The following is a 26,411-nucleotide window of genomic DNA, read 5'->3' on the forward strand; positions in this document are numbered from 1 at the left end:
TGCAACATAATTTTTTAACTTCTGGAGCATTCTTTTAGTTCCAGAAGTAATTTTGGAGCCACTTCAAGAATTCAAAAGTTAATTTCTAGAGCATAAGTGTTGCCATGCGCACCCTAGCTAACTAGGGACGTTCTTTCAAAGGCATAGAAACGATATATGCCCAGGAAACACGGCCAAGACAGCTGATAACTCGTTTTCTGCGCTTTGGTCGAACACTTCCTCATATATATCGAGAACCCTAATGCAACGTCGGCCTTTATGATCTTCTCAAGCATGCTGCACTAGGAGATGGTCATCTGCGAATAGCCGAGTTATGCATCGATCACTTACACTACATCGGTTGACCCCTCTTAATTGCTCGTGCAAAAAAAGATTCAAAATGCATGTTCACAGCAATCAGGAGGACCAGAAATACAGATTTAAGAAGTAAGAGACCTACTGTGTATAAAAAACTTTTGTTGCTCGCTGTCTCAAACACAACCTTATCAAGTTAAGACAATACCGTACATATGTTCCATTATTACAAACATTATATAATTGTTTGGACGACGCCCGATGCTACATTTTGTTGGTGGATGTTTTCCGAATCGTTTGAGTTTTATTGTCTTGAGAGAGGAACTCCTTGTACCACGTCGCTGACCATTTGGGTGTTCTCTCCAGCGTTTGGAAGTCCACATAATGCAGCCCAAATCTTATCAAATACCCGTGTAGCCATTCGAAGTTGTCTAGCAGAGACCATATGAAATATCCCCTCACATCTGCTCCTTTTCTGAAACAATTAAACTCGAAAATTTAATCGCGAACAAAATATACTTATTAAATAAACGTGGTGGACATAGACGGATTTAATACTATGAAAATTGACATGCTTTGTTAATCTAACAAAAAAGGAGAAGCATACTACGAAAAAATCTGGGAAATGTTGGAGTTAATTGAGGAATGGAAAGACATTCAATACCAGAAGAAATGCTAGATATACCTCACTACTTCGCTTAAGACGGCAAGATAACCCTCGTGGAACTCTATCCTCTTCGTGTCATTCAGCGAATCATCGATTGGACCCGTAGGTTGCGCGTACCCTGCAAAATAAGAATGAATCTTCCATTTTGTTGATGGAACCGATTGATCATCTTGTTTGCTAAAGCTTGGCTTAAGTACACCCCAAGTGCCATAAATTGTGTACGGCGATCACTTTAGTGCCAAAACTTTCAAATCGATCACTTTAGTGCTAAGTTTTTGTAACTCCGGTCACTTCAGTGTCAATTTCTTTTAAAAACGATCACTTTAGTGCCAGAGCTAACGTGGCTTGCCGAAAATTCGACACGTGGTATTTTTTATTAATATTTGAGATGACGTGGCTCGGTGAATTTGACACTAAAGTGATCGTTTTTTTAAAAATATTGGCACTTAAATGATCATTTTTAAAAAAAGTTGGCACTTAAGTGATCGTTTTGAAAGTTTTGGCGCTGAAATGATCGAAGTTACAAAAACTTAGCACTAAAGTGATCGATTTGAAAGTTTTGGCACTAAAGTGAGCGCCGTACACAACTTATGGCACTTGGGGTGTACTTAAGCCGCTAAAGCTTTAGATATTCAAAAGGTGGTCTAGCTTAGAGTTATTTAAGCGACACAATATACCATTCTCAGTTATGAACATGGGAGTGTTGTTGTATCTTTCTTTGACATACATAACGATCCCTTCGATGCCCCTTGGAACAACGAAGAAATCCGACATCGCGGTCTGGAATGTGATCATCAACTGTTAGTCAAAAACATATAATCCTGACAGGGAAATCTACTCAAAATCATGGTTAAGAACGCTGCTAAATGGACTCAAGGTCATCTTTCCAAGCGGCTCTTAACCATGGAATTGTATAGCATTAGCTGCTTCAGTGTAAATGGCCATAGTAATTGTAATAGGAAAATTGTCCAAAAAGTCTTAAATATATTGCCTTTTTGCTAGTTCAGTCCTAAACATTTTCACATTTTGTTAATTAAGTTCATCTTGCCAATCTTGACCTGAAATAAGCTAAAATATGGTTATAGTATGTGCTTAAAATGTTTAGGAGTGAACATATCGCCAAAATAAGCCGACGTTATCTCTCGGAACAATAGAGGAGCTTAACGAAATCATTAATTCTCACATAAACTCTATAAATGTATATCTAGGCACATGCGCTTATATCGCTTACCGGTTCGCCGATGTAAACTCCATCCTTTTCACCGGTGACATACACGGACGCCTCGCCAATAGAGAGGGCCGAAGTGCAAAAAGAGAACATGCAGTCCTTCACGTATTCAGTCGTGTAGTGATTTATTCCAATGAAATCCAACTTCACGTCGAGTTTCTTCTGCTCTTCCGTCGTAAACGTCGGCAATCTCGAACCCACGACTTGACGCATCTCAGGCGGATAATCTCCATACGCTAAAGGGTCTACAAACCTGTAATTAATGGAGAAATCTTGAACAATATAATAGCAACAAAGATGGAGAGAGCATGTTTTTTTTTTAACCGGAGAACAAGGATTTGAGTAAGAAAGGATCAATGTACCATGCAAAATTGAAAGCTAAAGCTCGTTGGACAGCCAAACGATCAGCCGGATTGTCGTCGTACGGCTCGAACCACGCAGCAGCAATTACTATACCAATCATTCCTCCTTGTTTTTCCTGATTAAAATTTTTTGTTTAGGTTCAATAATTACATAATATGTATGATTGTGTACGTTGAAGAAAACAAAGAAAGAACATGTATAAGAAGAGTGTCAAAAGTAAGATTTGTAATGGAGCTATGAAAGTGTCAATTGAGCTTCTTGGCCTAGATGTACGAGAACCTCAAGTGATGATAAACTTCTGTTGAGTTCATTCTCATGAACCTTGAAGTTTGAAGTATACAAGAGACAAGGTGAAGATTTCACTTTCTCATCTCAACGAGGCAATTGGTTCATTCCTGTTCTTTCTTGTTCTTTACGCCAGCTCTCATGAATACAAGATGGTGATGGTAAAATTGGTGATGAAGCCCGTTACTGCATTGAAAAGAATCAATTCCTACCTCTTAATTTTACCTGGTAATACTTCCGGTAAATTTGAGCGGCTGTGGCATGGGACAACACCAGATTGTGGGTCGCAATGTAGGGTTCGAGAGCGGAGTCGCCGTAGGAGCAATTGCCAAACGGGTAGGAGCACCGGCCAGGAGGGCAAGTCCCCAAGAGGTAACCGTTATAGATGAACACGTTAGGCGCATTGAATGTGGTCCAATACGTCACTCTATCTCCGAAAGCTTCGAAACAAACTTGTGCAAAGTAGCCGAAATCCAGCCTACAAACAATTACTGAACGCATAAAGCAAAACCCCGAGATTTGACTGGATCGTCGTATTGATGAAGATTAGAAAGGATGGCAGGGACAATTGTGCTTACTGTATTTCGGAACTCAACCACCCACCATACCGGTCTTCTAGCAGTTGAGGAATGTCGTAATGGTTCAACGTCACAAACGGCTTTATACCTTGTCGAAAAGAACAGATTACAAATACTCAGAAGGGGTAATTCATCTTCTTCCTGAAGTGATGACTGTATGACGCGAGGGAAAGAAGAACAATCCAATGGAGACTATTAAATTGACACATTGAGAAAACATTATGGAGGACATTGAATTATTGCAATGAGAATGTCAAATACATTTTATGAATTTTGCTTTTACCTCTGACCAAAAGGGCATCAATGAGATTGTTGTAGAACTCAATGCCTTCTGAATTGACCTCCCCGAATCTTCCCTCTGGAGTTATACAAAGTCAAGATAATATCACAAAGAGAACAAAATGGAATAATCATAGAAAAGCCAAGAAAATGAGAGAACCGAGCATATGAAGATAACTTCGACAAAAAAAAAAAACATATGAAGATGATAAAATTACATACTAGGAAGAACTCTAGACCAAGATATGGAGAATCTGTATGCATCCACCCCGAGATCATGCATCAACTCTATATCTTCCTGTTGCACATGGACATATTCATGAGACTAAGTAATAATCAAGCTTTGGTTAGAGGAAATTAATCTTTCTGTGAGTACCCAAATTGAATTTAACAAATGGGCACCACTAATTGTCAAAGCTTTCTAGCTTAAAAGTTCCAAAAGCCAACTTAGGATCACCATCAGGCCAATTTAGTGTTAAAGCTGGAAGATAAAGAATACTGTCATGACATTTGTAATTAGAGTACAGAGGGTCAAGTACCATGAAGAGATTATAGTGATTATCCGCCACGTCGGCATTGCTTCCATCTTCTATTTTGCCTGATCATAAAAAGTAAGTCCCTCGGGCACGGAAACATGAGGCTCTCTCTTTGAGAAAATTTCAAATAGGGATATGAAGTGGGTAATTTTCTAAAAGAATAAGTAAATTCCCGATGAGCTAGGAGTGTGCTTTGAAACTAAATTGCCACTTGAGGGTCCCTTCTTTTTAAAATGAAAATTGGTTTTGTGACATCCTATATTCCAACTCACTTTCGAAGCTTTGACTGAATGAAATGTCTCATTGATGTATTTCAGCTAGATCTCACTCAAAATTGATCCATCTTGAGCAGACTAACCAAATGAGAATGGCTAGCTAGGAAAATCAAGTACGTGGACCTAAGAACTTGATCCTAGATTGACTCTTTGGCCATGAAAATTATCGAGGAAATATTTTTGATCAATATAGGCTAATCCTAAAATGGTTAAGGAACGATTTGGGTAATACCCTACACTTGGACCACGGGTGATTCCGTTTGACCTCGTATAGATTCCGAACGTCCCTAAATTATTTTCTAATGATCATATCCATCGGGACTAGTGATTGACCTTCGTAATTGAATGACAACCAAAGTTGTCATGACTTGAGAAATTCTTAAACGTGATATTAATCACGGGTCCATACACGTAACTCTTAAAAGTCGCCCGTTAGTTTGAGATACGCTGAAATTTCAATTAATCGAGATTGATCGCGAATCGGTTTTCGAAATTAGATGTTGGACCTTCAAGGGTTCCAATAATTAAATTTTGGATGTTACATCATCCGGAGTATGATTACTTCGCGGTTCGCCCCAAAGTGTTCGGAAAAATGAAATTAGGACTGGAAATGGGAAAAGACCCATTTACCCTTGGAAAATATCCATTTATTCACTTTGGCCAAAGGGAATTTTGTTCATTCACCCCTCCTTGGCCAAAAATTTCACTAGTCTTTGGTAAAGAAAATTACCAAATTGCCCTTCTTGCATTCAAGAGCAAAATTGAGATGAATTATTGGTGGACCCCACAAATTTCTCTCTCATCTTTTGAAAACCAATAATTCAAGACCAAAAATATCTATCAAAAAATTTCCTAACCTATTATCTTGAATATTTCCACCAACTTCTTCATTATTAGCCTTACTTTCTCTCACTTCTCTCTGTCTAACCCACCTTGGCTGAATTCTCCATTTCCACCACCACCACCGCCGGATTTTCACCAAGCCACCATTGGCCACCCCCTTGAGCTACCGAAGCTGGGCTGCCATTGTGAGCTACCCGGAGCCGCCGGATCATCGTGGAATCGCCCCTGCCAAGAGGGACCGCCGGAGCCGCCACTTGGGTCAAGAATTTTCTCAACTTTTCACCAAAGAAATTGCTAGATTTTGAGGTAAATTAGTTCTTAAACCTTGATTAGGTAGTTAGAATGCTAAAGGACTTAGAATTGAGTAGTTTTGGTGAAAAAATTGGATGGATTATGCTCTTGTTTGCCATGGCCGAAAATGGAGGAGAGAGGAGAGAGAAAATTTGTGTTCTTGAGGTGAATAGTAGTCTATGATTGAAATTGAATGGCCATGATTTAAAGTAGCTTTATTTAGATTAATCGTACGGCTATGATTTAATTTTACTTTATGACAATGTAATCGAATGGCTAAGATTAATTGTTGCTTTTGATGCTTTAATCATGTGGTGGAGAATAATTGTACGTTAGTGTAATTTAATCATACGGTCCCGATTAATTGCTACGTTAACATGATTTGATCGTGTGGTACGTAATAATTGTACATTAGTATAGATTAATTGTACGGTGTATATTAATTGCTACGTTAGCGTAATTTAATCGTACGGTATATATTAATTGCTACATGAGCATAATTGTAATCGTATGGTGTAGAATGATTATTATTTTAGTATAAATTGATTGGGAGGTGTAAATTAAGTATTGTATTAGTGTGATTTAATCTAGTGGTCCTGATTAATTATTTATTCAACGTGAGTGAATCACGTGGTACCAATTGAATATTTCTTCGGTATAATTAAATCGAGTGGTCTCAATCGAACGGTTTAGAAAAATTAGAAAGATAGTGTGGTCCCGATCTTTGATTAAAGAAAATTTGTGAGATCGTATGGTCTCGATCCGCTAATCGGGAAGTTTAGCAAGATCGTGTGGTTTGGATTGATCGATCGGGAGGTTTTGATGTGATCGTAGGGTATCGATCGAACGATCGAAGGGATTATTATTATATGGTCTTTATGAGGAATAATTGAGTGGGAGTGCGGAATTTTACCCCGAGGCGTTATTACGCGGGTTTGTATTTATAAGACCATATTTTATCCCGAGGCGTTATGACGTGGGGCTCTGTTATTATTTTTACCTTGAGGCATTAAATGCGGGGTTCTGTTTATTATTTTATCCCGAGGCGTTAAACGCGGAATACTAACTCGATGCATTATTACGCGGGTTATATTGACTCGAGGCGTTATTACACGAGTCTGAACTATATAATGGCCTGAGGCGTTGTTATGCGGGTTATATTGACCGGATGCGTTATTACGTGGGTCCGGACTATATAATGGCCTGATGCGTTATTGCGCGGGTTTGTCCATTTATGTGATAACTCGATGCGTTAAACGCGGGTTTTGGAGTAACGTGGAATTTTTTAAAGGCATAGCAAGTTGGGAGAAAAGATCGGCATTTATTTCTGGAATTTATTTTGTGGGTTCTATTGACCGAGGAAGAATTTCTTGAGAATTGCTCACTTAGGATGTGTCCGGAGGCACTAGTGCCCCGATCTAGGATTATGGACTTTCTTACTAAGATTTATTCTCATCTCGTCGTGGGTTATCATTTTTTAGACCCTCCGCCTTGACAATGAACGATCCACCCCGGAGATTTGGGATTCCCCTGGATATGGAGACGATGATCACAGAGTATCCGGGGGGAGTAGATAAAGTCTATTATAGACATACTATGACAATATGGGTTGACGTCGGAGAGAATTTTTTAAAACCACATACATATTCGGCGTGGACGTATCGCTATGGGGACATACTAGTGGGACCTTTGAGAGGTTTTGATATCCCCTATGATGGAGTTGGAGAATGGGACCCCATTGAAGCTACCCCTCCGGACGGCGTAGTAGTGAGTCCTAATGCTGGTCCTAAAGACTCAGAGTCCAATCCGGAGGTCATAGTGCCGGGAGAGGATGTGAAGATCATAGAGCCATCTGATTTGGAGCAACTATCTGCGGCTGATGAGGAGGAGGAGGAAGCTGTAGGATCTATGACTGATGATAGTGAGGATGGGGCCTAGGGTAGTTGGCCTCTCGACTTTTGTTGAGTGTTTTTCTGTTAGAGGAAAGTTAGGCTTCGACCACTAGATCTTTTTGTTATAGGTGGCCATAGGCTTGTACAGTGGCCTCTAAAGCCTTAGGTTTGATTTTTGTAGACAATGTATGGATATGTATATAAGTTTGCTTTCATCATCCCAGGTTATCGTAGTATTGTTATTTGTTTCATCTTTGGGTTGGTTTCTACTTCCGCATGTGCATGTCATATATGTCGAGTTCGTATCTTATTGGCCTTTGGATTCTGGAGAACTATACTTAAGCGTGGCCTGGTGGGATGTCGACGAGCTCGCGGGGTTGAGGTCGTGACATCCCCGTTTGGAGTAGTATCAAAGCAAATGTTAGCTCGATCCAAGTTTGGAGGAGATATAGAGTGATAAGGAGTGATAACTTTGGGATGGTTAGACGGAGAGACCCTAAGTGTTTACGTGAGTTAAGCGCGTTATGCATGGCATTCGTATATGTGCATGTGATTGGCATAATTGATTGATTTCATGCTGAGTGTTTCTTGTTGCTTTGCTTAGTTATGCCTGGAGTTTTTGTGGTAGAACGATTGTTAGCTTTATACTTATTGCCGTATTAAGCTGTATGGAACCGCTAGACTCGGAGTAGATGGCTTAGGTCTCTAATTCCTTCGTGGAATTATATTGATTCAGGTGTTGTGAAAATTAATGAAAATGGACAACCGAGGTAGAGATTCTAGAGGAGGTTCTAGAGGAGGTTCCATAGGAGCTTCTAGCTCAATGACAATAGTGAGGGAGGATCCAAGAGTGGATGGAGTCTTTAGGGCTCTAGAAGAAATTGGAAATCTAATGATTAGGCAGACTCAAGAACGAGCTGCCACTATTGCCCAAGCCGCCGAGGATGCTATTGTTGTTGTTGTTGCTGCTGCCCATGGAGTAAACGTGAACCATAGGAATGACAATGGGAATATACGGATGTATCGGTTAGTAGAACAATTCTTGAAGTTGAAATCAGGCTAAATTCATTAGGAAAGGTGACCCAGAAGTTTAACCTCGTTGGGTAGAGGACCTGGAAAAAGCATTTGAAGTGCTAGGGTGCACAGAAGAGGAAAAAGTGACCTTGACAGTGTATCGGTTGTGGGACACTGCCGGTGATTGGTAGAAGGCCACCAAGGGAAGAGTTTTCCCCGAGGGTACGGCTACGAACTAGACCGTCTTCGTTGAAGTTTTCAATGGAAAGTTTCTGCTCGGAGCGAAGATGTTAGAATTTCAGCGCTAAAATCGGATGACTATTGATCGTATGAGTAATTCTCAAGATTGTCGAAGTATGCACAGGATGGTGGAGAATCCTCTAGACAAGCGGAAGGTTGGATGGATTGAGACCGGAACTTCGTAGTCAGTGATTGGTAGAAGGCCACCAAGGGAAGAGTTTTCCCCGAGGGTTCGGCTCTGAACTAGACCGTCTTCGTTGAAGTTTTCAACGGAAAGTATTTCCCTAAGACTGCTCGGGAGCAGAAGATGTTAGAATTTCAATAGCTCGACTAAAATCAGATGACTATTGATCAGTATGAGGCTGAATTCTCAAGATTGTCGAAGTATGCACCAAGGATGGTGGAGAATCCTCTAGACAAAGCGAGAAGGTTTCGGGATGGATTGAAACCGGAACTTCGTAGTCGATTGATCCTGCTGAACGTAAGAGATTATGATGAGCTATATGAAAGGGGTTAGACGGTGGAATGGGATATGAAGGAGAGAAGCTGCCGCATCTGGATCGCGGTTCATGTTAGCCTAGGGACAACCGCCATTTTGGAAAAAGGCCTATGATGGGAAATCGATGCTTCATCCCTCTAGTACGAAGAAATAATGGGAAACCGGCGTACTAGTCAAACCGGAACCGCCGATGCTATGGAAGGAGGCACGGAAATGGGCCTTGCCCGAACGTAACTGGAGCGTGCTTCAAATGTAGCAAATTTGATCATCATATAAGAAATTGCCCGGAGCAAGCCCCGGGACCTCGATTTCAACCCCAAAGACCCCAAGCAAGACCTCAAATAGGGGTCGCTCCGTGAAATAATCAAAACAAAACGCTAGCGCAAGGGAGAGTATATGTAGCGGCGTGCAATGAGGCAGAGAATGCTCCTGGCGTGATCACGGGTACGGTCTCCTTATGTGAGCATGCCGCTTACGCTTTATTTTATCCTGGAGCATCACACTCTTTTGTATCTGCACAATTTGTGGAATTAGTTGGAATTGAGTCAAAACTGCTAGAAGTGATATTGCATGTAACTACACCCTTAAAGGATAAAGTAATGGTTACCTTAGGGTATTCGGGATGTAAAATAGTCATTGGTGATAGAGAAGAATTAATAGACTTGGTTGTTTTGACTATGTATGACTATGATGTCATAATTAGGATGGATTAGCTTGGGAAAGCAAAGGGCTATCTTTCATTGTGGTAGCGGGGTGATCCAATTTAATCCGATTGGTCATCCTAGATTTGAATTTGTGGGAAGTCAAGGAGGAATCTCGATTCCCTTGATCTCATTCTTGGAAGTGACTAAGCTGTTAAATGAAGGATGCCAAGGATATCTAGTTGCAGTGGTGGATTTGTTGATTGAAGGACCGAGGCTAGAGGACATGGCCGTGGTGCGCGATTATCCCAATGTCTTTCCTCAAGAACTACCGAGATTGCCACTTGAAAGGGAAGTGGAGTTTGTAATTAAATTAGCCCCGTGGGCAGAACCGATCTCCAAGGCGCCCTACGGAATGTCCCTCTCAGAGTTGAAGGAATTGAATGTTAAAATGCAAGAGTTGTTGGATAAAGGATTTATCCGCCCCAGTGCATCACCGTGGGGAGCGCCGGTGCTGTTTGTGAGGAAAAAGGACGGATCATTGTGGCTATGCATTGACTATCGGTAGTTGAATCAAGTAACCATCAAGAACAAGTATCCGTTGCCAAGGATAGATGACTTGTTCGATCAACTGCAAGGGGCTGCGGTATTTTCTAAGATCGACTTGAGAACGGGCTACCATCAGCCGAGGATTAACAAGGAAGACATACCGAAGACTATTTTCCGTACGAGATATGGGCATTACGAGTTTACGGTTATACCTTTTGGATTGACAAATGCCCCAGCTGCTTTTATGGATATGATGCATTAGATGTTTAGAGAATTTCTAGATGAATTTGTTATCGTGTTCATCGATGATATTTTGGTGTATTCAAAGAGCTCGGAGGAACATGAACACCATCCGAGCATCGTTTTATAGACCTTAAGAGAGCACTCTCTCTATGCTAAGTTTAGCAAGTGTGAGTTTTGGCTCGATCATGTAGCATTTCTTGGACATACCGTCTTTGGGAATGAAATCTCAATAGACCCGGCGAAGATTGAAACTGTTGTGAATTGACCAAGACCGACATTAGTCATGGAGGTTTGGAGTTTTCTAGTCTTGACGGGATATTATCGATGATTTGTGGAGAAGTTCTCTTCGATAGCTATTCCGTTGACGCAGCTAATGAAGAAGGAAACTCACTTTGAATAGACAGATAAGTGCGAGAGGAGTTTCCAAGAACTGAAGCATAGGTTGACGACAACACCAGTTCTGACGATACCATCGGGTCTTGGAGGATTTGAGATATATAGCGATACTTCGCTAAAAGGACTAGGATGTGTCCCGATGCAGCATGGCAAAATTGTCACATATGCGTCGCGGCAGTTGATGCCTCATGAACAGAACTACCCAACGCATGATTTGGAACTTGTAGCAATTGTTTTTGCGTTGAAGGTTTGGAGGCATTATTTGTGGGGAGAAAAGTTTCAGATTTATATGGACCATCAGAGTTTGAAGTATTTGTCCTCCCATAAAGAACCGAATATGAGACAGTGATGCTGGATGAAATTATTGAAGGACTATGATTGTGATATTTTATATCATCCTGGGAAAGCTAATAAAGTAGCGGATGTCCTTAGTCGGAAATCGAGCATTGCGCATTTGATGGTGAAAGAGTGGACTTTGCTTGAAGAATTGAGGGATTCAGAGTTTAAATTTGAAGTTTGACATCTCTCAAGTTTACTAGCAACCTTGAGGGTCGAACCGGAGATCCAGATAAAAATTAAGGCATTGCGATCGGAGGATCCCGACATTCAGAAAATTTTAGAGATGGTTGCAACTAAAAGAAAACTAGAATTCCAAGTGGCTGAAGATGGAATCTTGAAGTTTCGTGGACGTTTATGTGTCCCCAACGATGAGGAGCTTAAGGAGCAGATTTTATTAGAAGCTCATCGTAATAGCTACAATGTGCATCCACATAGCACCAAGATGTATCAGAATCTGCATCAGCATTCTTGGTGGAATGGAATGAAAGTCGACATAGCTAAACATGTAGCTAAATGTTTGACATGCGAACAAGTAAAGACACAACATTGCAAACCTAGAGGATTACTTCGGCCGCTAGAGATTCTAGAGTGGAAATAAGAGCACGTTACCATGGATTTCATTATGGGATTACCGAGGAGCCGGAGGGCACGATTCAATTTGAGTAGTCATCGACGGATTGACAAAGTCTACACACTTTTCGGCGATACGAAAGGATTTCGTAATGGAAAAGTACATCAAGTTGTATATGCGCCAGATAGTTCGATTTCATGGAGTTCCAATAACGATTACATCGGATAGAGATCCTAAGTTTACCGCAACTTTTTGAAAAAGTCTTTAGAATGTCATGGGAACCCAAGTGCAGTATAGCACCGCATATCATCCCTAGACAGATGGACGGTTGGAGAGGACAATACAGACACTTGAGGAGATGTTGCGGGCATGCGTGATAGATTTTAAAGGGGGTTGGGAAGAACAACAACATTTAGTCGAGTTTGCTTACAACAATAGCTTCCAACAGAATATCAGAATGGCACTCTTTGAGGCGTTGTACGGCAAAGCTTGCAAAACTCCGGTATGTTGGGATGAAGTTGGCAAGAGAAGTATAACGGGACCAGAGCTAGTTCAGCAATCTGTTGAATCAGTGAAAGTAATCAGAGAAAGACTTAAGACTGCTCAAAGTTGTCAAAAGAGCCATGCGAATAGACGACGTAGGCCTTTGGAATTCCAGGTGGGAGATCATGTTTTCCTGAAGGTATCGCCAATGCGAGATTTATCGCGATTTGGAAAGAAAGGAAAATTGAGTCCAAGGTACGTATGCCCATTTAAAATCCTAGAATGGATCGGGACTTTAGCTTACCGACTCGCCTTGCCGCTAAACTTGTCCCAAGTACATAATGTCTTCCATGTATCCATGTTGAGGAAGTACAAATCGGACCCAACCCATGTCTTGGATCATGAAGTTGTGGAAGTAGATGAAAGGGTATCTTACGTAGAGAGGCCGGTGCGAATAGAAGATAGAAAAGAACAAGTTCTAAGGAACAAGACAATTCCACTGGTGAAAGTGATCTAGGAGCACCATGGAACGGAAGGGGCAACTTGGGAAAATGAAGAAGCTATGAGGCACCAACACCCGCATTTATTTGAATAGTTAAGTTTATTGTAAATTTCGAGGACGAAATTTTTGTAAGGAGGGAAGAATTGTAACATTTTGTATTCCGACTTACTTTCGAAGCTTTGAATGAATGAAATGTCTCATTGATATATTTCAGCTAGATCTCATTTAGAATTTTTCCATCTTGAGCAGACTAACCAAATGGGAATGGCTAGCTATGAAAATCAAGTATGTGGACCTAAGAACTTGATCCTAGACCGACTCTTTGGCCATGAAAATTGTCAAGGGAATATTTTGAACTAATATAGGCCGATCCTAGAATGGTTAAGGAACGATTTGGGTAATAACCTACGCTTGGACCACGGGTGATTCCATTTGACCTCGTATGGGTTACGAACATCCCTAAATTATTTTCTAACGATTGTGTCCATTGGGACTAGTGATTGACCATCGCAATTAAATGACAACCAAAGTCGCTATGGCTTGAGAAATTCTTAAACGTGATATTAATCACGGGTCGATACACGTAACTCTTAAAAGCCTCTCGTTAGTTTGAGATACGCTGAAATTTCAATTGATCGAGATTGATCGCAAATCGGACTTCAAAATTAGATGTCGGACCTTTAGGGGTTCCAATAATTAAATTTTGGACATTACCTCATCCAGAGTATGATTACTTCACGGTTTGTCCCAAAGTGTTCGGAAAAATGGAATTAGGATTGGAAATGGGAAAAGAGCCATTTACCCTTGAAAAATATCCATTTCTTCACTTTGGCCAAAGGGCATTTTGGTCATTCACCCCCCCTTGGCCAAAAATTTCACTAGTCTTTGGTAAAAAAATTACCAAATTGCCCTTCTTGCATTCAAGAGCAAAATTGAGATGAATTATCGGTGGACCCCACAAATTTCTCTCTCAACTTTTGAAGACCAATAATTCAAGACCAAAAATATCTACCAAAAAATTTCCTAACCTATTATCTTGAATATTTCCACCATCTTCTTCATTATTAGCCTTACTTTCTCTCACTTCTCTCTGTCTAACCCACCTTGGCCGAATTCTCCATTTCCACCACCACCACCACCGGATTTTCACCAAGCCGCCATTGGCCACCCCCTTGAGCCATCGAAGCTAGGCTGCCACCGTGAGCTACCCGGAGCCGCCGGATCATCGTGGAATCGCCCCTGTCGAGAGGGGACCGCCGGAGCCGCCGCTTGGGTCAAGAATTTTCTCAACTTTTCACCAAAGAAATTGCTATATTTTGAGGTAAATTAGTTCTTAAACCTTGATTAGGTAGTTAGGATGCTAAAGGACTTAGAATTGAGTAGTTTTGGTGAAAAAATTGGATGGATTATTCTCTTGCTTGCCATGGCCGAAAATGGAGGAGAGAGGAGAGAGAAAATTTGTGTTCTTGAGGTGAATAGTAGCCTATGATTGAAATTGGATGGCCATGATTGAAAGTAGCTTTATTTAGATTAATCGTATGGCTATGGTTGAATCTTACTTTATGACAATATGATCGAACGACTAGGATTAATTGTTGCTTTTGATGCTTTAATCATGTGGTGGAGAATAATTGTACATTAGTGTAATTTAAGCGTATGGTCCCAATTAATTGTTTCGTTAGCATGATTTGATCGTGTGGCATGTAATAATTGTACGTTAGTATAGATTAATCGTACGGTGTATATTAATTGCTATGTTAGCGTAATTTAATCATACGGTATATATTAATTGCTACGTGAGCATAATTGTAATCTATGGTGTAGAATGATTATTATTTTAGTATAAATTGATTGGGAGGTGTAAATTAATTATTGCATTAGTGTGATTTAATCGGGTGGTCCCGATTAATTATTTATTCAACGTGAGTGAATCATGTGGTACCCATTGAATATTTCTTCGGTATAATTAAATCGAGTGGTCTCGATTGAGCGGTTGAGAAAAATTAGAAAGATCATGTGGTCCCGATCTTGGATAAGAGAACAATTTGTGAGATCGTATGGTCTCGATCCGCTAATCGAGAAGTTTAGCAAGATCGTGTGGTTTGGATTGATCAATCGAGAGGTTTTGATGTGATCGTGGGATATCGGTCGAGTGATCAATGGATTAGTGTTATTATTATATGGTCTTTATGAGGTATTGGCGAGAGTATTATTTTTACCCTTAGGCATTATAATGCGGGGTTTCTATTTATAAGACCATATTTTTACCCCGAGGTGTTATAACGTGGGGCTACTATTATTATTTTTACCCTTAGGCGTTAAATGTAGGGTTCGGGTTATTATTTTATCCCGAGGCGTTAAATGCGGGATACTAACCCGAGGAGTTATTACGATGGTTATATTGACTTGAGGCGTTATTACATGGGTTTGGACTATATAATGGCCTGAGGTGTTATTACGCGGGTCTGTCCATTTATATGATAGCCTAATGCGTTAAACGCGGGCTTTGGAGTAACGTGAAATTTTTTAAAGGCATAGCAAGTTGGGAGAAAAGATTGGCGTTTATTTTTGGAATTTATTTTGTGGGTTCTATTGACTGAAGAAGAATTTCTTGAGAATTGCTCACCTAGGACGTGTCGGGAGGCACTAGCGCCTTAATTTGGGATTATGGACTTTCTTAGCGAGATTTATTCTCACCTCGTCATGGGTTATCCTTTTTCGGACCCTCCGCCTCAACTATGAACGATCCACCCTAGTGATTTGGGGTTCCCCGGGATATGGAAACGGTGATCACAGATTATCCGGTGGGGGTAGATAAAGTCTATTATAGACATACTATGACAATCCGGGTTGACGTCGGAGAGAATTTTTGGAAACCACATACATACTTGGCGTGGACGTATCACCATGGGGACATACTAGTGGGACCTTTGAGGGGTTTGATATCCCCTATGATGGAGTTGGGGAATGGGACTCCCTTGAAGCTGCCCCTCCGGACGACATAGTAGTGAGTCCTAATGCTGGTCCTGAAGACTCCGAGTCCGATCCGGAGATAGTGGTGCCAGGAGAGGACGTGGAGATCGTAGAGCCATCGATGTGGAGCAACCATCTGCAATTGATGAGGAGGAGGAGTAAATTGTAGGATCTATGACTGATGATAGTGAGGATGGAACCTAGGGTAGTTGGCCTCTTGACTTTTGTTGAATGTTTTTCTGTTAGAGGAAAGTTAGGCTTTGACCACTAGAACTTTTTGTTATAAGTGGTCATAGGCTTATACTGTGGCCTCCGAAGCTTTAGGTTTGACTTGTGTAGAGGACGTGTGGATATGTATATAAGTTTGCTTTCACCGTCCCAAGTTATCGTAGTATTGTTATTTGTTTCTGTATGGGGTTGGTTTTTGTTTCCGCATGTACATGTCATATATGTCGAGTTCGTATCTTGTTGGCCTTTGGATCCTGAAGAACTATACTTAAGCATGGCCTGGTGGGATGTCGATGAGCTTGCGGTGTTTGGATCATGACAGGTTTCATAAACCGACTTTGATATTCCGATTTCGTGACATCATACGATCTTTCCCGAATACGAAATGAAACAAAAATTAGCTGGCCACCGACGACCTCTTTGTATTAAACTATTGGTCAAGCAATGATTGCTCAATGACAATTATAAGGAGAGGACTTTAGCAATAACCATAAAAGAAATATAATAAACAGAGTACATAAAAAAAGCCAAATCCATTACACATATAATAGTCCCAATTTGAACCGCATGTTTCTAACCCGCCTGAAAGATTGGTGACCAGTAGCAAGTCATTGTCATCCTATACATAGATGAGCTCGAAAAATATATGACATATGCTTACTTGTATCTTTCTCTAATTTCCTTTATTAAGGTAAAAAACAAAGATGCAAAATTCGTTACACATATAATAGTCTCCGTTTGTACCGCTTGTTTCTGATCCGCCTAAAAGACTGGTGACCGGTAGCATGTCATTGTCATCTTGTAAATGAAGCAGCTTGAAAAATATACAACATCTTCTTCTTTGTATCTTTCTGTAAGTTTATTTGTCAAGGTAAATTGATCTTGAATTGTTTTCAGTCATAGCCTATTCAATTTTTTTAAAAGAAAAATTCATAGCAAAAAATAACGCCTATTTAGATATTTCTTTCAGCTAGCCTGTTAGCTTGTCTATAACCATATAATATGATGAAATTAACTATTGTAGATGCTGAATTGACCATTAGATATACACCCGGTGTTCGATTAAATTACCGAATATGCTAGGACTTCAATTTTATCACATCGTAGAAACGTAGGGAAAATTGTCAAAAAAAAGCTCTAAACTTATTGCACTTCTATCAATTCAGTCCTAAACCTTTTGTTTTTGTGTTAATTTAGTCTCAAACCTTTGTATTTGTGCTAATTCAATCCATCCGGGTAACTTTGGCTGGCCGACACTAATATGAATGTTGGTTTAAGACGACGTGGATAAATTTTCAATAATATTTTAATATTTTTCTAATTATTTTTATTCTTTTCTTTATCTTTCCTTTTTTTTTTCCATTTCTTCTTCCCCTAGTCGGTCACCGGCATCAGGCGAAGCTCGCCCTCGCCCGACCATGGCGAGGCACAACCTCGCCTAGCACTAGTAAGGCTTGCCCCCACTAACCCTAGCCTTTGGTGACCGACCGGAGGAAAAATAGGGAAAACAAGGAAAGAGAAAAATAAAAGAAAATAAAAACAAAAACTAATTCATAAAATATTATAATATTATTAAAAATTGACCACGTCGGCACCGGCAGACAATCTCGTCAATATCAGCCAGCCAAAATTGGCCGGATGGACTGAATTGATACATATACAAAAGGTTTATGGTTAAATTGACACTAACAAAAAATTTAGGACTAACTTGACACAAATGCAAGAGGTTTATGACTGAATTGATAAAATGATAAAGCTTAAGACTAAATTGGTAAAAGTGCAATAAGTTCAGGATTTTTTTTTTATAATTTTCCCGAGAAGCTTATCGATGGGACGTCTCTATTTCTCTTCTTTTGTCTAAACATATATTATCAAAGTTAATCTGTTGCATTAATTTTTTCTTTTTTTGCTGGTACAACTTCACAACCAAAACTTACTTATTAATTTCCAAATACATGTAAGTTTCGTATGATTCCAGTATAACGGCAGGTAAAACCCATCACTGTTTCAGGAGTGATTAGAAAGCAATTTTCCGTCTTCTTGGTTTTGACAGGACGGAGTAAAGTCTCGTTTTCAATCGATTTTGACCCAGAAAAACCAAAGAATTTTATTACAAGTCTTTGTTTGATCTGAGAGGGAAATATAATTTTATTCTCTTGTGTTGCTTTCATTAGAGCCTTGACCGTCTATTCCTACTTGCTTTGCCCAGAAAATAATAAATAAATAGATAAATAAATAAACAAGAAACAAGCAGAAAATGGAGTGAGGACCTGGTATGTGGGAGAAGACATCCCAATTGCTGAGGCTTTTGTTACCTTCCAGGTACCCACCTTCAATCTGGGCAGAACATATAAAATAGGGAATTATTTAGTATAAACTTGCCAAGGTAATTCACATATAATTTCACAAAAAACCATAATAATTGGCAGAAGACACTTCAAGTGTCAATATTTGAGTACAGCGTTCACTTTGGTGTCAATATTTTTTTTTTTTAGACCATTTAAGTGCCAAATCGGAAGAAAAATCGATTACTATAGTGACAATGACGAGAAATTCTGATGACCTTATCGGAATTGGTACTTAAATAATCGTTTTCAAACAAATTGACACTTAAATGATCCAAAAAACAATCACTTTGGTGCCAAATCGGAGAAAAATGATCACTTTAGTGCCAACAGCAAGAAATTCCGGCGACCTCACCAAGGTTGACACTTCAATAATCGTTTAAAAATAATTGGCTCTTGAGTGATCAAAAAAATATTAGTACTAAAGTGAGCGCTATACACAAATATTGACACTTGATGTGTCCTTTTACCCATACCAATCTATAAAGAACAAAAAGCATTTTCGATTGGTTTTCAAAGCAGCCAAAAAAAGGTGACAGACAGTGATGGACATAAACTATATAGAGCTGTCTTGTAGATGAACAAGGCAGTTAACATTTTTCTTAGCAGAATCGCCAGAGAATCGGCCAAGCCCCACCCCTGCTTCTATTTTTATCCACCCTTCAACGCCTATTTTGGGACCATGGCTTCTGCTCTCGGCTCTATCGGATTGATTCAAGACATCAATTTATGTTTGCCGTCCATGTAGATCATTAACTTTCGCCCTAATGCCGATTTCATCGCGGCGGCCCCGACCTTGCCATCTATGCCTCGCCGCCTCTCACCTCGCGCCCCTATCTCTATTCGTGGCGAGCTTGCCAAGCGGTAAGCCATGAACTGTCCGAGCCCTTATAAAAGTTGTTTGTATCGCATATTTACAAATTCCATATGCTTCTTTTTTTTGTACATTTACGCTTCCACCACGGTATAAACTCTTTGTATGATTGCTTTACATGGTATTTAAGTCACGTTCTACCTCGGTTTATTTTCGGGTGTTTGGCCGGCCGCGTGTCGCTTCTGGCTTCCCTTACACGGGATGTTCAATGTGTGTTTCTTAATTACGTGATCTCCCATGACCAGCCATGCGAGGCGAGCTTTGTAGCAGAACTCGGACATGGCCACGACAGCTTTGCTACAGAGGTCAGCCATGGCCGCATAAGAAGAAGAAGAGACAAAAAAAATAAAAGACAGTTGAAGATGAAGATAACAAAGAAGAAGGAGAGAGGACAAACGTGCAATTTTTCAGCGGTTTCACGTGGAGCCAAAAGATACGGTGGGATCAGCTCATCAAACGAGGAGAAAAAATACAAATCTTCCCCCCAAAAAAATAAAAATTCTTAGCTGGACGACCTTTCGCCAAGTCACGAGGGGGATTTTCAGTAATTTTTTTTTTTTTGAAACGGCACTAGGGTTTCAACAACAGACTTCAAGCAATATTGCCGAAGACTAACGCTTCTTATTGAATATCAAGATATTTATTTTACTTGAAAGCACCCGATCTCATTCCGACCTCGATAAGTGAACGAATCCATGCGATCAATACACTTGATGGATGCATGCAACAACTAGTCCTAGTGTAAAATAACCGACAGGATCGACATATTGGGAACATGTTACGATTTCAATAAACACAAAACTCCATTAGTCTTGTTAAAGTACACACTTAATTTATAATGGCCTTCGTTGGCCCACTAAATTCGTTTCGCTTTTCATCCTTAAAAAATTTAGGGGCAATGCTTCCATGACGATCTAACAATATTATCAGTTATTTCTGACCGTAAATATACATACCATTATAGGGTATTTTGTATAAAACGTTCATTAATTGAAAAATCGTGGAGTCATAAATAATGACAGTATCTTGTCAGACTATTTGGTAGCCGCTCTCTAAATTTAGTGGGCCAGAATTAGAAAAGAAAAGGAAAGAAAGCGCTCATAAACATTATTGCTTTTTTGTGGATAGAAAACACTAGTGGTGTTGCGAAAGCGAAGTATAGCACATGATGCACACTCTTTCCCATGTTCCCATCTACAATTCACAATGGTCCCCCTAAAACCAGACATATATCATGGACTTACGCAATTGCTAGCATCCTATAATGGGATATGCTAAATAAAATCAACCGTCTTAAATGTCGTGTGTACCCTGGTGAGCGAGGAGCAGCCAGGTATAGGAGAAGGGGCGGTTGGTGGGAAGTCCCAACTCTTTCCAGGAAGTCATGTCTCGGACGGAAAAAAAGACGAATCATCAAATCAATCGGGTTCACAATTACTTATCGCCAACCGCCCCCATGGCGGAATTTCAAGTACTTGGGTGATAAATTAATACCCTATAAATAGATGATGATCAATAATGTTGAGTACAATTACAGGAATCGGTCATCAAAGCCGACGAAAGAAATTTTTCGTGAGAAAACGGATTCTCAATCCGTGTTATATGAGTAAAAAATGACACAAAAAAAATGCAAGACTCTTGAAAAAGATCACTATTTTTTACCACCATGACAAATAACACTATTTTTCAGACTCGCCAAAAATATAAAATAATAATAATAATAATAATAACAACACATAACATTTTGCCCGGCGATTAAAATAAGCATCGTTTAGTTGCATCCAAAACTAGAAGTTCCGAATCTTTTGACGCTTGTTTAGCGAAAATAATGTCATTGTACTGTCGACGAAACAACATGAAATCGAAATAGAGATGAAAGTTAGATGTTAATAGCTATCAATGCAGTGAAAGGCAGGTGGGCGGACCCATGGACAAGACGACGAGGAGAATGGACGATACACTAGATGTAACTTTTATCACACAATAAGAAACATGTCCTTTTTTTTTTAACGCTTGAAAAGTCGGGTCAAATTTATTACAATGACGAAAGATTGTGCTTTTCTGATGCATTTGGCCCGTGAAAAATGTTAGGCCAAAAATATGTTTGTGGACCGAATATGATGGGCAAGAATAAAAGAAATAATCTTACGATTTTTAATAATCAGTATGATGTCTTTATCCCATATATACAAAAAAAAAATGTGATTGAATGTAGCCAATCTACTGAGATTTTCAGAGATGCATCAGCTAGGTTACATTCCTAAGAAGGGAAAAAAAAAGGGGGGGCCAAGTTGGAGCAAAATTCTAGTCATGGCAAGTTGCTAAATTAAGGAACATGTTCTATAAAAGGAACATATTCGTGACACATGTCAAAATTGTTCGAGAACAGAAGTCACGAGCAGAAAGCACACCGCCAGATTTGTGTGCACTTTTTGGAGAGAGAAAGTGGGGGGTAAGCAAAAGCATTTTATGACATCCAACTTTTTTTTTTTTTTCTGATTCTATTCTATCCTATTCAACTACACAAGTTACATTATGTGCGCTATGTGTCTTGTGCAGATTACGAAATCCTGCCCCCTCCAACTCGAGTGGAGCTTTTTCTCGTATAATGGACCCCTTTTTTTTAACGGAATTCGAAAGTAATAAAAATAGGAGGAAAAAAAAAAGATTCACTTTTTTTTTTTTAATCCAGTCAAATGTCTGAAACCAGGTTTGTGACTGAAAATTCTTTGCGAGCAGGTGACTGTCTCTATCTCTCTTTCGTTATCCCACTGTTCAGTTAAAGAAAAGAAGAATTACCTCAATGTAAAAAAAATTTAAAAATTTTTTTAAAAAAAAGGAAGGAATTTATCATTTACTAATCCAGAAATTCGAACTATCAATACAAACGGAGTCGGGACCACCATGGTTAATTAGACAACAGACAAAGAGGAAAAAAAGATTATATTTCTGTCTCAAAAAAGCTGTCTCTTTCCTCTTCCCCGGCCCCCCCCTTCTTTTCCTTTTGAATCGCAAAGGAGATTGGACATGAGCCACAACAGTCCGGCCAATAAAGCACTGCCGATCCTTTTCGGGTCAGTAAACAGAGGAAAAAGAAAGAAAGAAATTTGTGGGACAACCCAAGAAAGAGCCTTGCATCCCTCTCCCATGAGCAAGCAGGCAAGCAAGAAATGCTTCTGAAACTGAACATCTGGAGAGAGAGAGAGAGAGAGAGAGTGAACCTGGAAAGAGGAGGTGGCGGTGCCAAACAAGAAGGAGGGAGGGAACTGGTCTCTGTGCACGGTGGTGGTTCTTGAGCTTGTCAGTGGCAAGAAGAGACCCTGAACCAACAGCAGACGAAGAAGAAGAACAGAACAAGCTTCAGATCTCATCCTTTTACTTTTACTTTTCTTTTTCTTGGGTTTGGTGTATAAAAAAGGAGAGAGCTTGGTGGGTGGGCTTAATATAGACGACGATTCTTTGGGGAAAAAAAACTGTCAACGTCCCCAACTTGCCATCCCAGCAATACACAACCGAATCAACCCCGTCATGATCCGCGGTGATGAAATTCACGAACTGGGTCTAAAATTCCTCAGATTCCCAGGGCCAAAACAAAAAAAAAAAAATTGCGAAAATTGAGTTAAAATGCGTCGCTTTCAAAGCATTTACTATTTGTTGCTTTCGTGGGGGGTGGTGGAGGATCACATCCATGGAGGTGTGGGCACAGGGGCGGGCGATCGCTCCTACGGTTTTGGGCAGAATTGAAAGAAGTCGATCATGACATTTCGCGTGTGGGGGTGCGGCCAATCTTGGGCACACATCAAGATTAACCCCCAAATATCACTGGTCCAAAATAGAAGCATCAAAATTTCCAAATTTGCTGTTGATCCTTGACATAGGAAGTGGGACACTTGAGACTATCACTCCCCCTCTGTTCCTGCCCTGTTTTTTCTTTACTTCTGAAATATGCATCCATGTTCGACCGGAAAAAGAAACAACGTATGCATCCATGAAAATATGTATTGAGAGAGGGAGAGAGAGAGAGAGAGAGAGAGGTAGTTTTTACCGTTAGGTTTGAACTTGGAGGCATCATGTAACAGAGAATCCATGGCTGCAAAAGCTTTTTGGACGGCGAAGCCGACTCAATGTGATCATAACGATAATGAGAAGATTTGAAACTAATCATCTCAACTATGGGGACAGGAAATGAATCGTTTAGTCCTTTAAAAGAACAAAGAGGAGGAGGTCGCACATTATGTTGGGGGATAAAGGAGGAGTGTCCTACGCGAACAACGCGCGATCCAAGGCTATGCAATGCTCGAAATGACTAGGAGACAAGCACGAAATGGCCTTCCCAAGAAGAGAAAATGGACGTAAATTGAAACGGACGTTCCACAGTTTTTGCGAGCAATCCCATCTCTTTTTATCAAATCTCTATCTATTATTGACTCCATTCTTGTCCACCTGGGTAAATCATGTGTTTGTGGTTTGTAATTTTGAATCTAGCTAGCGCGGAACGGACTCTTTTGACATCATACGATCTCATGACATGTAGATTTAAATTTTAGTTAGTTATAAATCGATGTTTCAAGAAAGGCGGTGCACAAAATACGCGTCCACCTAATGAATGCCTATAAACGACTCATTATGTCACTAGCTACCGTGAACGATAACAAACTCGATAGTTTCTGAATGTGACCATCGGATTATCGATTCGACCAAGATAGTGAGCATATATATTCCTCTTATAAAGCCTAAGTTCGAACTGCAAAGTAGAAATTTTTTTACAAGTTAGACCTTTCGTCACTACCTTGTGGAAAATCGTTAGGTTTCTAGGCCTTAAAAACGGTGCATCTAAAGGCTTCACGTTTTTGGGAGCTTATTTTAGGACTTTTCAAAGATCGAGCTTTTCCTTGATTGTTTCGAACAGGGAGGAAGCGCCTTGTTGGAGTTACATCATGACCCCCGGGCCCCAGCTACCACCTTCTTAGCTACTCTGCACACGCCTCGCAGTACGTATATTCTTACCTGCTAGTCTTGATTCTCGAATACAAATTTTGATCAATGGCCATGCAAAGGATTCCGAGGGACAAGCTTAAAGCGACACCAAGAACTTCGGTTTAGAATTTTGCATCGCGTCTTTGATGAGCATACAGAAAGATCAGAACTATCCCATCAGAAATTTCTCCAATGCACTCAATCAATTTGGTTGCCGTCCAACTCTAGAAAGGACATCATCGGTGTGCATGAGCATATGCTTGTAAATGGTTGCATACTTATCTTTCTCGCGTATGCTTTGTCTAAATCGGCTTCGATCACCTCTGGTCCGGTTTTTTTTTTTTTTTCCTTTTTTTTTCCTTTTACCTCGAAAGACTACATAGGCTTTTCGCACCGCTATTATATTGTGCCTACCGAAAAAATTGTCAAAAAAGTCTTAAATCTACCAATTCAGTCATAAACTTTTTACATTTGTGTCAATTCAATTCTAAATTTTTTGTATTTGTGTCAACTCATTCCGTTCGGCCAACTTTAGCTTGCCAGCGCCGACGTGGATGCTGATCGCCACCGATGTGGATGCCGGCACTTACATGGAAAATTCTTAATAATATGTTAATTTTTTCATTTTCAATTTTTTTATTTTTTTTTTCTTTTCTGTTTCTTTCCAATTGCTTTTACTTCTGCTTTCTTCTTCCTCCGTATGCATTTACAGTAAACTTGTGCTCTGCAACTAACGAAGAAACTCAAGAAAGTGAGGAAGAAGAAGACGACCACACCGCCGCCGCCGCATCATCCCACGACTAACCCTACTCCTTCGATGGCCTCCCCGACTCCTTGGCGCCGACAACCCTCTTGCTCACAAGTCCTTCCTCTCCGCGGAGTCCCGCCACCGCAGGCCCTCAGGCCCCTCTCTTCCGACCTCCTCCCTTTGATCCCTCGCCGTTACCCCTTTATTTCGCCACTCGATCTCTCGTGCTACCCTTGCGTCAACGACGAGATGCTGACGTCGTGCTCTCGGTCCAGGAACTCCACCCTCAGGTTCGTGGATCTGTTCCGGTCCAGGTTCTTCAGGACACCTGGGGTTGTCGAGCCTGGCCACGAATTGCGCCGGCCTGGTCAACATTGACATGTTGAAAGCAACGGAGCCTACGGACGCGACCTCGAAGACCAAAAGCGATCTCTTTGGTTAGGTGGGTTGTCGTCACTGAGGTGGTCAAGGGTGAGGTGGATGATCTCTTCGGTGAAGCCATCGAAGGGGTCGGGTTGGTCGTAGGTGCAGCAGTGGCGGTGGCGGAGGTGGCAATGGTAGTGGCAGCGTCCTCTTCTTCCTCACGGTCTTGATTTTATTCTTAGCTGTAGAACACGAGTTTTACTGCAAATGCTAACGGAGGAAGAAGAAAGCAAAAGCAAAAGGAAAGAAACAGAAAAGAAAAAAAAAATAAAAAATTGAAAAAATTAAAATATTTTTAAAATTTGTTCACATAAGTCTGAGCATCCACGTTAGTGCCGACCAACATTCATGGCAGCACCGGCCAACCAAAGATGATCGGACGGACTGAATTGGCATAATTGCAAAAGGTTTAGGATTGAATCAACACAAAAAAAAAAGATTTAATACTGAATTGGTACAAATACAAAATGTTTAAGACTGAATTGACAAAATTAAAAGTTTTAGGACTGATTTAAGACTGAATTGGCAAAAATATAATAAGTATAAGATTTTTTTGACAATTTTCCCCGTTCCTGCCCAACAAAAAGCTGGCTCTTGGATGAACCGACCACACTCCCCGCGAACGGTATAAATCCTGCCACATTTCTCAATCAGTTTATAAGTCACATTGCTCAAACTAAACATGTCAGAGATTGAAACATTACCACTAGAAAAGACTACATTCTTCATTTACAAGCACCATATCAAGACGACACTTAAAATGCTCAATAACATGCTGCTAGAAGAACATGACTCGACTCGCAGAGCTACCCCCGACTTCCAGTGTTTCAATGCG

The 26,411-nt window shown here is 40.3% G+C and overlaps 1 protein-coding gene across 1 annotated transcript; it reads right to left on the reverse strand.

The window, feature by feature from the left end:
• Nucleotides 1-482: 482 nt before the first annotated feature.
• On the reverse strand, nt 483-22,799 carry LOC115727730 (beta-glucosidase 18-like). Its single transcript, XM_030657997.2, has 12 exons — nt 22,650-22,799; nt 18,480-18,546; nt 4,234-4,292; nt 3,917-3,992; nt 3,699-3,773; nt 3,416-3,503; nt 3,063-3,315; nt 2,552-2,667; nt 2,193-2,442; nt 1,639-1,741; nt 980-1,079; nt 483-769 (listed from the first exon to the last, which is right to left on the reverse strand). The coding sequence occupies exons 1-12, from the start codon at nt 22,797-22,799 to the stop codon at nt 559-561; spliced, it is 1,548 nt and encodes a 515-aa protein (XP_030513857.1). The 3' UTR covers nt 483-558.
• Between the last annotated feature and the right edge of the window lie 3,612 nt (nt 22,800-26,411).

Source organism: Rhodamnia argentea, chromosome 1, assembly GCF_020921035.1.
Source record: "Rhodamnia argentea isolate NSW1041297 chromosome 1, ASM2092103v1, whole genome shotgun sequence".
Lineage (NCBI taxonomy): Eukaryota > Viridiplantae > Streptophyta > Magnoliopsida > Myrtales > Myrtaceae > Rhodamnia > Rhodamnia argentea.

Excerpts from the sequence above, each read along its gene's own strand:
- LOC115727730 (XM_030657997.2), bottom strand. The coding sequence starts at position 22,799 with ATGAGATCTGAAGCTTGTTCTGTTCTTCTTCTTCGTCTGCTGTTGGTT. Across the intron at positions 3,774-3,916 it reads TTGGTCTAGAGTTCTTCCTA|AGGGAAGATTCGGGGAGGTC; the intron begins GTATGTAATTTT and ends GTATAACTCCAG. Across the intron at positions 3,504-3,698 it reads TGATGCCCTTTTGGTCAGAG|GTATAAAGCCGTTTGTGACG; the intron begins GTAAAAGCAAAA and ends CTTTTCGACAAG.